Genomic DNA, 13,442 nt, shown 5'->3' with positions numbered 1-13,442 from the left:
ATATGGGTTCTGATCGCTGCGCTATGGACTCTGGACTCTGCATTCTCCACACTGAACTCTGGATTCTGGATTCTAGACTAGCCTCAGTATTTTGGGTTAAGGACTCACGACTCTGGATTCTGGTCTCTTTCCTCGGGACTCTGGACTATGGAATCTAGAGTCTGTGTTTTCTCCTCGTGATTCTGGGTTATGGACCTTTTAATAAAAATACGCTGAAAAAAAATCAGTTTAGACAAGGAATTTTTTTTTGAAATAACTTTTTTTTCTTGAAAGTGCCCAACTGGAATTTTTGACGGTAGGTAGGGAACATAATTACCTATCTTGGAACAAAATTTCATCCAAATCAAAGATGGGATTTTTTTGTAAATCGATTCAATATTTTTATTCAACAATTTGACTAATTATGTGAAAATCACTCCTACAACATTTGTTTGTAAGATTTGTCATTTTTCAGCTATAGCCGTTTGAAAAAAAAATGGTAAAAAGAAGTTTGACCCTTTTTAAAAGACAGTCTAGATCATTTTTGGGAAAACAAAGTTAGCAAAGTGGCTTTTTGTGACAAAGTCTTCATGTACAGAAAATTTCAATAAAATCTGAGAGGGAACTGCCAACTCTGAATACGATTTAGCACGAAATTCGTTGTCACTAAGTTAGCGTCGGGTTCTGAAGAGACGAGGTCGAAACACATATTTCATAACTAATTTAGTTATAGGTTTAATGTCTGAATGCAATGATTTTTTTTAATGGGAGCTAGCTTAAAGGGTGCTATTACTTACTAGGCTAGATTTAATGTTTTCAAAATTTAATATTATGAAGTTACTGATTACTGTTTTATTTTTCCTTCCAGATATTCGGATTTGGATCTCTTTCCTTGGCAACAACGCGAGATATATACAAGAGAAATAAGAAATTCATGGAAAAAACAATATACAATATTTATAGCAAAAAAACCGAGATAAAAAGGATCAATTGCTTCCTATTTACAATATAAAAAAAAACCAAACTTAGAAAATAAATTAGCAAAACACAACAACAAAAACAACAGCAAGACGTGGACAGAACCCTAGTCCACATCCGGTCACGAACCCCTAGACGAATATCGTCGCAGACAGAAACCCCATTTTCCGAGCAGGATCCGCAAAAAACTTCGCTGAACTGCTTGTACTACTCGGTACTAGCTACGCTCCCCCTCATCCACCCCTGTTGTCAGCCGAGTCGATCAAGTCGAAAGAGGAACGTCTGTACCTACCTACTGAGCAGAAGTAGCAGCAGCAACAGCACATCCCGTGAGAGTGAATCACAAGAGTCAGAATAACGACAATCAACACTTAGCAAAGCAGCAACCAAACAATAAACAAACAAAAACAGAACAAAACAAAAGGAGTGAAATTTAAAAGCATTTTCGTCACCTCAAAAAATACCCCACGCAAACTTGCTACAGATCCCGCCCCATCTACGAAGAGGTGTCCAGCTGATTGAAGCTTCTCTATTGGTCGCTACAAGCAGCAGCAGAAGGTTCGGAACGAACCCGATCGTGAGCATTTTCCAGTGAAATCAGCCGAGCGCAACAGAATTCTTCTATACCTTAGACAACCTGTTCCAGATCAAATCTTACTCTTAACTAGCTAGATTACGGCGAGTGCATAGCACACGTACACAAACACAGAAACACTTTAAAAAGTTGATAGTGATTTATATCGTTGTTAACCCGATCCATCCAGAAACAAAAAGCAGCAGAGGCTAGTGTAAAATGATGGCGAACGGTTTGGAGACAGTACAGCAAAATGGTCGCTCCGGTTCGATCGGCAGCGGCCAGGAAGACAGCAAGACCAACCTGATCGTCAACTATCTGCCACAGACGATGACCCAGGAGGAGGTCAAGTCACTGTTCTCCAGCATCGGCGACGTCGAGAGCTGCAAGCTCATTAGGGACAAAGTTACCGGTAAGTGTAGACTACAGTTAATCGAGTTGACGTGACATCTACTATTTTGTTTAATTTTAACAGGACAAAGTCTCGGTTACGGCTTCGTCAACTATCACCGTCCGGAGGACGCGGAAAAAGCAATAAACACATTCAACGGGCTGCGGCTGCAGAACAAAACGATCAAGGTGTCGTTCGCCCGGCCCAGCTCCGACGCCATCAAGGGCGCCAATCTGTACGTGTCCGGGCTGTCGAAGAGTATGACCCAGCAGGATCTGGAGGCACTGTTCCAGCCCTACGGACAGATCATCACGTCGCGCATCCTGTGCGATAACATCACCGGCCTATCGAAGGGGGTCGGCTTCATCCGGTTCGATCAGCGCTCGGAGGCGGAACGGGCCATCCAGCAGCTGAACGGGACCACACCGAAGGGGGCCTCCGAACCGATCACGGTCAAGTTCGCCAACAATCCGAGCAATAACATCAACAAGGCGATTCCACCGCTGGCCGCGTATCTGACGCCGACGCCGAACCTGCGACGATTCCCACCGGGGCCGATCCATCCGCTGGGTGGACGCTTTAGGTGAGTGTGGGGTGGGGGTGCGCAAATGATGGGGTGGAACTTGGGACTGTCAGAAATTTGATGTTCAAAATAATAGTAATTGACAATTGGAACTTGCAGATCAGGAAAGAGAAAATAGAAAGTATAGAATAGACTACAGAAAATATGAAATAAATTCTTTATTAGGAATTTAAAGCACTTGAAGAAAGCTCGTATCATCGTAAATTATGAAACCCGGTCGTTCACATCTGGAACAGAAATTACCTAACCGATGCTTCTTTAAAGCCATTTAACTCCCAGCTTTGTCGCAATTTACTCGGGTAGTCCCCGGCGATGAAACTACACTACACCGACTGAGAGTTTCTAGGCGGCTGTATTACTCCCTATACCGAGGCCCTGAAAAAGGGTGATGCCGCGTTTCCGAACCGATGAAGGTACTGTTTGAAACATCCACGGCCAGAGAGGAACTGCGTCAGAAAAAAAGGTTAATGTTTTCCACGTATTGCTACGCTAACCAGAAGATGCCGCTTGCTACTACATGACCCGGCGCTATTCGACATAATTCTGGTTGGAGCGTAGATAGCTTTAGCCGCCTTTTCGTAGTCAACCTGAGTGGTGTAGCCCTGTCGGTCGTCAATTATTACACCCAGCTGTTTCAGCGCTCGTTTCCAGACTATATGTCCCCTGACAGTAATTTCTGCCCGCTGAGTAACTTCGCTGACCAGTACCACATCCGTTTTGTGGTGGGCTATGTACAACTTCACATATTGTATCCAATTTCTGACCATATGGATCGCCTCCATCGCCGACATACCGTTATTACGATTTCCTCCGCGAACCCGACGATCTCCACGCTTCTAGGCAGCTTGAGCGTCAGCACGCCGTTATACTTCCCGTTCCAGAGCATTGGACCCAGGATAGTCTTCTGGGACTCCCGCCGACAAATTAACCGATTTCTGTCTTTTGTTTGTCTCGTAGACCAGAGCCCCTGTTCTGGAGATAGCTCTTCTGAATTCTGTACAGGTAGCTGCTAGGGAACCTAATTTTGTGCAGTGACTCAACAATTATAAGCGCACCACATCAGCTCTCGAAAACGGTCAGAATAGCGTCCACCATAGACAGGCCTGTCCGGAATCCAAACTGCTTCTTCCATAACTCGTGATCGCTCTTCATAAATGTTGTCAGAATGTTGAGGATAATCCTCACTAAGAGTTACCCGAGCGTATCCAGCAAGCTGTATTGGTCTATAAGACAATGGATTGCCGGGAGGTTTGCCAGGTTTTGGTAGCAGCACAAACTTCCGTATCTTCGTATCTTTGTCAGGGAAGTGGCCCTAGTCTAGAAGCTGTTGGAACACTTTTCTAAACAAATTCGGGAATGCCTGGATTGCCGGGGATTCCATCTGGTCCGGGAGCTTTCAGCACCTTTAGACCCTTCGCCACAAATACGGGGTCCTCGGTTTTCCTTGGGTCGTACTCCTGGAAGAGCTCTTCTACCATAACTTTCAGTTTGTCAGAGCACGTATCCAGAGACGTATCGCAGGCCCGTTGATCTTCTCCATCGCCACATGGTATGCGTCACCTCTGTTGGTGACATCGACCTTGTATCTTCCGTGTCAGCTCTTTGAGCATGTTGTCTAGCTCCAAGGGAGCTAGAGGGCAGGATTTCGAACTCCTCATTCCATCAGTAAGCTGAGCGCCGTTTGTTCGTTGGTTCTAGTTTTCTTGCCACGGTGGTCTCACAGGATTTATCGTTTCCGTCAACTCATCCGCGTTTCAGCTGAGTCGCTCGCAGCTCAGAATGCTTCCACAAAGAGATTCTTGTCCAATGACTTAACCTTCCACTTTAACTCATGGGCTCTCGCTCTCTGTATTAAAGCATGGTTGCGTGGAACAAGGTTCTACCGGATTGCCAGATGGTCAGTGTATGTAGTCTTCGCTCACAGTATCTTAACTGGTTAAAGCATGGGGTCCTTAGAAGCTTCAGCAGATCCGGGTATATCAAACTCGAACCGGATAATACGCCATCGATCTCGACATCGTTGGCAGGTACGTAGAGGCAGTACTTCTTCGTAAATGGCCCGTAGTTAGCGATATCGTTTGTCTGTTTTAGACTGGTTACCACCACTCTAGGCTTATCAGGGCGGATCTTTAATATTTCGATCACGGCCGAATATTGATGCGTTAGGACTTTTTTCGACTTTGGCCCGGAATAGCACAAAAGGTTTCAGTGAGAAGCATAAGTATAATTTGAGTTGAAGAGTCAATTTTATTTCAACATTCATTTGACCTTGAGGAATATCTTTGTTAGGGGAAATCATTTTCGCACGCGTTTAGAGCTAACGGTACATATTTTTGTCACGCGGTATCCGTGTGTTTCACAAAAAACAACCTTTTTTACTGCTCCTACAACGACTATTCTCACAAAAAATCCAAAACTTTTATTAGTAGTAAGTCATGAATTTTGCACGAAACGGTACCCAAGTAACAATTTTTGTTCCGGCAACTACTTCATAATCAGTTTCCAACAAAAAAGGTAAATGAATTTTTATTTGCAAACTGGTTATGAAGTGGTTGCCGAAACAAAAATTGTTACTTAGGTATAGCGTTACACTGCTCGATCTGGGAAAAGTATCTGAGCGATCCGAGAGTCACCGTACGGATGACCGTACTTGGGTTTCTGTTTGCCTAGCAAACATTCCACAGGAGAATAAGGCGACAGGAGCTGCAACAGCTTGCGGAAGTCTGTCATGTAGTTCCTTAGGTTGTTTGATAACTCCGCAGCTAGCCAGCGGTATATTAAGCCTTGGCAATGTCTCAGAAGCGTTCAAGGTAAGCTTCGATCCCCTCCTATCTTGCACGAGATGAGTAGGCTTATGCTGTTTTCGGTTTTAAAATCGAGTCGCCCTAGGTTCACTCTAATGTTTACAGCTTCCATACAAAAGTGACAGCTCCGAGCGAACCTTGAGCAACTCTGAACTAGGGTTCTTCCGAGTTTTTTAGGTCAGTGAATAGAAATGCGATGATTTCGTGTGAATTAGCTATCGATAACGGCTCCTTTTTCCGCTGAAAGCGTTCACTCTCTCCTCTACAGGTCGGCTATCAAAGCATCGGGGGATATCCCCTGGAGAAACGCATTCCAGCTCTCCAGCGGTTCCAATGGCATTCCCAATCAGGTACCTAGATGGACCAAACTCTGTGCACTTTATGGATTGGCCAGTAGGTTTGACTGTCCTCCGGTTTTCACTGGAAGGTAGCTCGAGGTGGAGGCTTGCACTTATACGAAGTATTCTGTGCTCAGTTGCTGGGAAGAATCGGGTTTCTAATTGGACTGGAATGTACACCCGGTTTGGTGCGGGAGAGAGCCCGAAACGAGGTCCTCGTAGACAGTCCAATGCGTGCAGTACTGCGTTACCTCTTTTGTCCAAAGCCCACAGCAGATGACGGGCGTTGAAGTCTTGCAAAGACTTGGAGTAGATTATCCCAAAAAAGGAAATTTTTAATTGCTGAACGATGTTCATTTTGATGCTGCGTATTGAGGAATTTTCCCTTCTAGCCTCTCACGAATATCGAATATTCAGTCACGACTCGGAGTTAAACTAATCCCAATTCTTGGGTTGAAGTTGAGTGATCAGCAGCTGTAGATCCTCCGTGCCATTGATTGCAATGCGAGCGTGAGTCAAAAGGTGAGGTAGAGGACATCGGTTAATTGTCTCAGATTGGCGTGATGGCTTTTTCCTGTACCAGGAAATCATCTCGATTCCTTTCGAAACGGTTGAAGGTTTTTTTTTGAGAGACCCTCGTAACGATTTTGTCATTCCACTTCGGGTCTGTTTCTGTGACAGGAGTAAAGCTTGTGAACCACTGATGTTCCATTGGTGAATTTTTAGTGGGGCCGCCACGAAAAAGGCGAACAGATAGACTAGCCGTGTCAAAGAAGAGATAGTTGAATAGCAGACCCAGCGTAGATCACCAGATCTGAGTCTGAGTTGACATAGGTCCACTGCAAACACTCGGCCCTATTCTGGGCGGCGTGTGACGTGAGACGACTAATCTCACCTTACTCTACGTGACTTTTCTCGCCCAATTCTGAAGAGTCACTTCGGGTGACGTGAGACGCCCATTTAACCGCAATGGGGACTCTCACCTCACCCGAGTCGACTCTCAGAATCGGGTGAAAAAAGTCACATAAAGTGAGGTGAGTTTAGTCGTCTTACGTCACACGCCGCGCAGAATAAGGCCGACTAACAGTCCACCATGCTCACTGGTTGATTCAAAGGGTCCGTGCTTCAACAGTTCCGCGCTATTCAAATTAAAATCGAAAAAACACCATCAATCTCGACTTCATTCGCAGGTACGTAAACGGGGTACTTATTCGTAAATGGTCCGTTGTTTGCAATATCATTTGCCTGCTTTAGACTGGTTACCATCACCCCAAGCTTATCTTTGATATGTTGATCACGGTTGATTATCGTTGCGTCAGGGCTCTTGAAATCTTGAACAGATATAATATTTCTTTTTTAATTTTGGCTCGGGAAAGAATCACTGAAGGCCTGATCGAGGAGCATGGGAACAATTTCTGACGAAGATTTTATTTCGACATCCATTTGACCCTTAGGGGCAGTCATTTTCACTCATGCCTAGACGCACATATGAGGAATGTAAAGTAAAGGTGGTACTTATCTTTGTCCCACTGTTTCCAGGCGGCTTACAAAAAGCAGCTCCCTAGCAACAATTGAGGTTTTACTTCAAATGTTACCTGGGCAGTCTTTTATACTGTTCGAACAACGACTTTTCTCGCTAAAAATATTAAAACCTTTAAGATGAGAAACTTTCGATAGGAGAATGGCGCACTTTGCACGATACTGTATAGCGTTACACTGCACGAACTGAAAAAAGCACGGGCACTTTTGTTTCGGCAGACTCATTTCACTACGCAGACGGGGGCAACGATACAATACTGTTTGTGCACCGGATATAGAACAAAGCGCTGGCTTGCTTCACTGGTGTCTACAGCGTAGCGATTTTTTCTTTCTGCTTTGTGTGAGATCAGAAGATAGACTGGTCGCGTTCTCCTGTATACATTTCCGTTGGCTGCTCTGGCAGCGGTTCCTAATGTAACATATTTTTTTCCCAAGGAACAATTTTTAAGGAATTTTATTCCAAGGAATGTATGAACCTAATTTAGAAAAGTTGGATTTGAATGTTTCGTGTTCCAGTCATAAGTAACTGACACCAACTTGCTGTCAGTTAGACTATATGTATATCCAAACTAACACCAAATTGGCGCCAGTTAGACACTAAATTCAAACACAACATATGTGAACGCATGTAACTGGCGCCAATTTGTTGTTATTTTGGTTAAACAGTCTGACAACAAGTTGATGTCAGTTACTGACGAGTTCAACACGAAACATTCAAATCCAGCGGTTTCTAAGCTAGGAAAATGAGCAAAACACTCTCGTCGGAGCGTAAGCGATTATTGTATGTCCTCTAGTCTTTTCGGTTGTATGAACAAGCGAAGGCTCTTGATAATTAGTTTCAGCCGACGGCGATCCTGCATCACATACACTACAATCGTGATTCACTGGTTGGACTACCATCTCTGCCGAAGTGTTGAATCTAAATCGCTTAAAAAGTGGTCCAGTTAAGGTGTCCAACCAGTGAATCACAACTGTATTTTTTCTTGATAGCTGCCGCAGCATGTCAATAAACGTCATCATCGGTACCGCCAATTAAGAGACACTTTTTCGTCAGCTGGAGGACAATTGTTTCCTAACAAATATTCACAAATATGAAATAAAATAAAGACCTACAGTGCGCGAAGTGGAACAGTTGATTAAAGTGAAAGGAACTTGTTCTTACAGAAGTATCACACATACAACTACATCATACGAGACAAGTAGTACTAAGAGCGTTCAACCGAATATAAAAACTTCATATTTATGCAACTATCTAGTATAATAACAACTTTCATGTAGACAAATTCAAAAAAAAATTACTCGAAAAACATGAACGAACATAACGCACAGTGGTGTGTTAGGCCGCTTACAGAGTGGCGGCGAGAAGCTGAACTAGAGCTGCTACTGACATTAAGATGCGAGTAATCTGATTGCAGCAAATCAAGTAGGGCCTGTCAGAGTAAAAGCCGAACGGATCTGCGCGGATTGGTTTGTTTTTACACAGACAAGCTTCATTTGATTTGCAGCCAGTTCCAACTCAGCTTGTCGCCGACACTCTGTTAGCCACCTAATGCTGCAATAACATTACACTCTACGAAGAGTCTAACCAAAAGTTGATGTTTTGTCTCTCTGCTCGTCAGCGTTACAAACTGTCAAACCCTCGCAAGAGAGGAACTGTGTTAGAAGTGATCGTAATCAGTGATCGACATGTTTTGATAAAAGAATTGTTTTCTATAAATTAGAAATGGGACAATAGAAAGTACGAATATTAAAGCTGGAAATTTTTAAAAATCAGAATCTATCGTTTCAGAATCTCCCCTCCCCTGTCAAAAAAAAACCACCGACTCGACTCACGCATCTCTCGTAAACCTTTCAGCCTTCCCTCTACTTTCAGTCGCTACTCGCCGCTAACCGGTGATCTGGGCACCTCTGTTCTCTCGGCCAACGCCATCAACGGTTCCGGCTGGTGCATCTTCGTGTACAACCTGGCCCCGGAAACGGAGGAGAACGTCCTGTGGCAGCTGTTCGGTCCGTTCGGTGCCGTCCAGAGCGTCAAGGTGATCAAGGACCTGCAGACGAACAAGTGCAAGGGTTTCGGCTTCGTCACGATGACCAACTACGACGAGGCCGTCGTTGCCGTACAGTCGCTCAACGGTTACACGCTCGGAAACCGCGTGCTGCAGGTCAGCTTCAAGACGAACAACACCAAGTCGAAAACTAATTAAAAATGGGAAAAATTTTAAGTTTCCAATTGTTCCCTCTAATGGAAGAACAGCCCACGTGAACACACCAACCACACACACACACATTCACGCGAAACAAACAAAACAGAAGGTTGAAAAAAAAACACTCGTTGTCAAGTCGACCACGTCCTACATCCATCTTTCTTCTTTTACCCTTCCCGTTCCTTACCGTCGAACGAGACGACAGACGAGACCTGCAGTGTTCTGTGTTTGTTTTCTGACTTTTAACCTTCACCTTGGTTAGTGCCCGATCCGACCGAACAAAAAGAGGAAATATCATTCCACAACTCAACGAACGAAAGCAAAACAAAAAAAACGTTCAGCAGATAGACAGATATGAGAGAGAGACAGACGTAATATCAAGTGAATCAATGAGATATTATAATAAAAATTTATTAAAGAAATTATACGAAGACGAAGTGAAACAACAGAAAGGTGCAATAATATTTCAAAAATATTGTATATAGAAGAAAAAAAACCATTTGATATTTCCTAAACTAGCAAAAAAACAAAATCAGCATCTCTTTAGCGCGAAAGTCGACATTACTGGTGAAGCAGCATAAGATAGCAGAATCATTTAACGCAAGGAAAAAGGCTCTTAAGACAAATTAATTGTTATTAGTTTCCGCTGGGAGAACGGCGCACGTACGTGCGCACATGAACTGACCGGCTGTTTTGTCGGTAGCGCCAAGCACCGTAGGTTCGGGTCCCTGCTTTAAACAAAACGAAACAGAAGAAGAAAAAAAGTACTAGCGAATTTTACCGAACGCTCAATGTTTAACTAACACACACACACACAGCCACAGAACTTAAAACCCTTAATAAAAGAGAAAAAAACGAATATAAATGTGCAATATTGTATTAGAATGGTACTCTATAATAAATAAATATTAGCCAAATTGAATCGGGAAACAAGTTGGGGACCCTATCCGACCGATTTTGGTGGTTGAGCGGTGCTTTCGGTGGAGTGGCGGCTACACCGACGACCGACCACAGTCATCGCAGCAAGCCGTGTGACGTCGTTTTCGCCCCCCTCCCCAGCGAAGACTGAATGATCTCGTAAACTAAAATTGAAACTAATCTAAATAATAAAACCTATTTATTTATATACTAATTTATTCTTGAATGTTTCAATAAATGGCATCAAACCAGCAGCAGCAGTAGCAGAAGAAGAAAATAACAAAAAATCATAAACAACGCGTAACTTGTAAGGAAAGGAAGAAAGAAAGGGAAGTGTAATAAGTTCGTTTTTGAGTCAATCTTATAATTAGAAAACGTATATTTATTAACGGTAATTTATTTAATCGATATATGAAAACATAACTCAAAACGGTAAAATAACGCTGTAATTATCGATGGATTTTTGAATTTTACACTCACAAACCTAACCGCAAGCATTCTTTATTAGTATATTTATCTTATTAATCATCACGCAAGCCGCAAATAATCTCACTTTTTTAAAACTGTGTAATTTATAATCGATCGCTCCTATCGCTGTCAGTCCGAAACCCCCAAACTTATACTCCTTCTCTCTCTATGTAGTTTTAGAACAAGACAACAACCAAAAAAAAAAAGAATAACGGATCCTAGTCAATTTGATTTCCTTTTGTGTTTGACGTTTGTTTTCCGTTTTTGTTTTTTGGGAATGATTTGACGAATTCTAGTGAAGACAAAACCAAGAAAAAAAACCTAAACAATGATAAGGCAAATGTACCGTACTGCTATTTATTTAGTGTTATGTTTTAGAAGTTAAGCAAATTTTTTACGTACGGCTCGTACTCGTTTCAAGCATGAATTTGAGCTAAATTTGACGTCTACAAAAATATGTAAAAGAACTAAAAAAATGTTGGTAGTGAAATTTTACTTCAGTGGGTTTTTTCTCTCTTCTTCATATATCAGTGTTTATATTCGTGATTATTTTATATGAACAAAAAAGCTAAATTCTAATTAATGGAGCTAAGTTTAAGAAAAACTAAACAACCAATCTCATTGCGCTTAGAATCCTAAAACCCTTAAGCTTAGACCGGGAAGCTCTGACCCAAATCGAAGAGGCAGACAGGAAAGGAACGCACATTCTTTTGCATCCGGTGCAAGTTGTTTACAATTCCTATAACTTTGGGTTCTCGTTTCCAGCTTGAAACGCAAACAACAAAAAAAACCTAAATCAATTCATCAAACAAAGTATTAGCAAACCAAGGCAAACTAAATTAAATGTGGAGCGGGAACGGAAGAACAATGATTTTACTCGTAAACTTAAACAAAAAACAAATATTTTCCTCCATTTTAGTCAAAATTTTATTGATTAGATATATATTCATATAATTAGCCGAGCAGCAAGCGTATATGTGTTAAGAAAAGTAACTCTTATCGGTGAATTTATGTCATTACTCATCATTGCGTAACAAAAAAGTAGTAGAGGAGATTCACAAACACACACTCAACAGACATACCACACCCACACACAAACAATCGTTTGACTGGAAGCTTTGCTGTTTGTTGACATGATCAGACACAGTGCGGAGCGGGACACGGAAAACAATCAATACACTCTCTGACACATACACACTAATGTACAATAAAGGCATTAGCGCGAAGGTCGCGTACGTTTTCTTGCTTGCTTCTATCGGATCAGTTTAGGCCATTCGATTGCCACCCAACAACAACTCAAATAAAAATGTAATAATTCAACACGCAGAGTAAAAACTACGCGCAAATGGGGTAACGTTTAGTGTAAGTGTATTTATTGAATGATTTGACCTTTCTTTTCTATCTTAACTTACGCACACACATACATACATGCGAGTGAAGATGGTTGCCCATCACACGGAATCATGCGGAGACAAAGACACACACACCAACACCCACTCAGAACCACGGAAACAAAAGCAAGCAACACAACACAAGGTGAGCAAACTTGTCATTAGTATTGATATTGAATTTTATGTACTCAAAAAAAGACAAGAAAAGTAAAGGAAATTAAAGAAAATTATAAAATACATGTTATATTTGCATATTATTATAAACGAAACTATTCTATTATCATTCATAATGAAAAAGAACCCAAACACTCACACACGGAAGCAAAAAGACAGGAGAGCGAGAAGAACCAGTAGAGAATCTACTATTCCAATTTTACAACTCATTTCTCAATGGTAGCCAGTATTTTTTCCCTAAACTGGTAGCAGTAAAGCAGAAAAAACACTATCCATTTACAGGAAATATGCAATTTGTACCCCTCTCTTCTCCCGCGCGAGAGCAAAACAAGAAAAGCAAACTGTTATTTTACTAGAACTAGGTCATAACAAGAAAACGGCAAAAGCAAATAATCCCGATCAGCAAGAGAAAGTAGGTCGCAAAAAACCATGAGACTGGATGTAAAAGTTTTTAAAACTCACGTGTAAGAAAACCGAATCCGAATTCAGTGAAATTCGAACAGCCCATACATGCTAATAATAAAAAAAAAACCGAACAACCAATACGTAAAGATTTCCAACAGTCACAGAACGGCGCGTACCGCGAAACCGACCGTGAAGAAACCAACCCGCGCGAACCGAAACGTCAACGAATACAACGAGCAAAACAACATTATAGGCAGCGGAAGGTAACGGAAGCGTCCATTTGCTGAAAATGTGGGGGCACAACACAACACAATCGGGAGAGAGCAAGAGAGCAACACCAACAAAAAAAAAGATGACATTACCGATTTCTAGCGTCTAGCGTCTATGTTGAAGAAAAAAAAGCAGTCCCAAATTCCGATTCGGTTGTCCCGAACAAAACAAACCCCTCTTTGTTTACCGTCGAAGGTTAAAAAAAATGACAATTCGATTCGATTCGAAAAAGAAACTATACAAGCAGTAATAAAATACAAAACTAATCTCCATCCATGTTTAGGGCAGATGACACACACACTCACTCTCGCAAATAGTCAGAGTCAGAGAGAGAGAGAATGACATTTAAATAAAATTAACTTTCGCAGTTGAAAGCATCCAACCTGCAACCCGAGAGTATAGTTAGAGATAGACCCGTTGTGAACC

At 42.1% G+C, this 13,442-nt stretch overlaps 1 protein-coding gene across 2 annotated transcripts in view; it reads left to right on the top strand.

The window, feature by feature from the left end:
- LOC131692300 (ELAV-like protein 2) overlaps positions 1 to 13,184 on the top strand; it is an 80,179-nt gene extending 66,995 nt beyond the window's left edge. Inside the window, exons 2-4 of one of the 2 annotated variants that reach the window (XM_058979287.1) lie at positions 848 to 1,943; positions 2,007 to 2,505; positions 9,060 to 13,184. In XM_058979287.1, the coding sequence (XP_058835270.1) occupies positions 1,751 to 1,943; positions 2,007 to 2,505; positions 9,060 to 9,390 (1,023 nt within the window). In that variant the 5' untranslated portion in view covers positions 848 to 1,750 and the 3' untranslated portion in view covers positions 9,391 to 13,184. Of the gene's footprint in view, positions 1 to 847; positions 1,944 to 2,006; positions 2,506 to 9,041 lie in introns of both variants that reach the window. The other variant, XM_058979277.1, reaches the window with a different exon arrangement.
- The last annotated feature ends 258 nt before the right edge of the window (positions 13,185 to 13,442 follow it).

Source organism: Topomyia yanbarensis, chromosome 1, assembly GCF_030247195.1.
Source record: "Topomyia yanbarensis strain Yona2022 chromosome 1, ASM3024719v1, whole genome shotgun sequence".
NCBI lineage: Eukaryota > Metazoa > Arthropoda > Insecta > Diptera > Culicidae > Topomyia > Topomyia yanbarensis.
The sequence above is the reverse complement of the archived record's forward strand: the minus strand, read 5'-3'. Positions and strand labels throughout refer to the sequence as shown.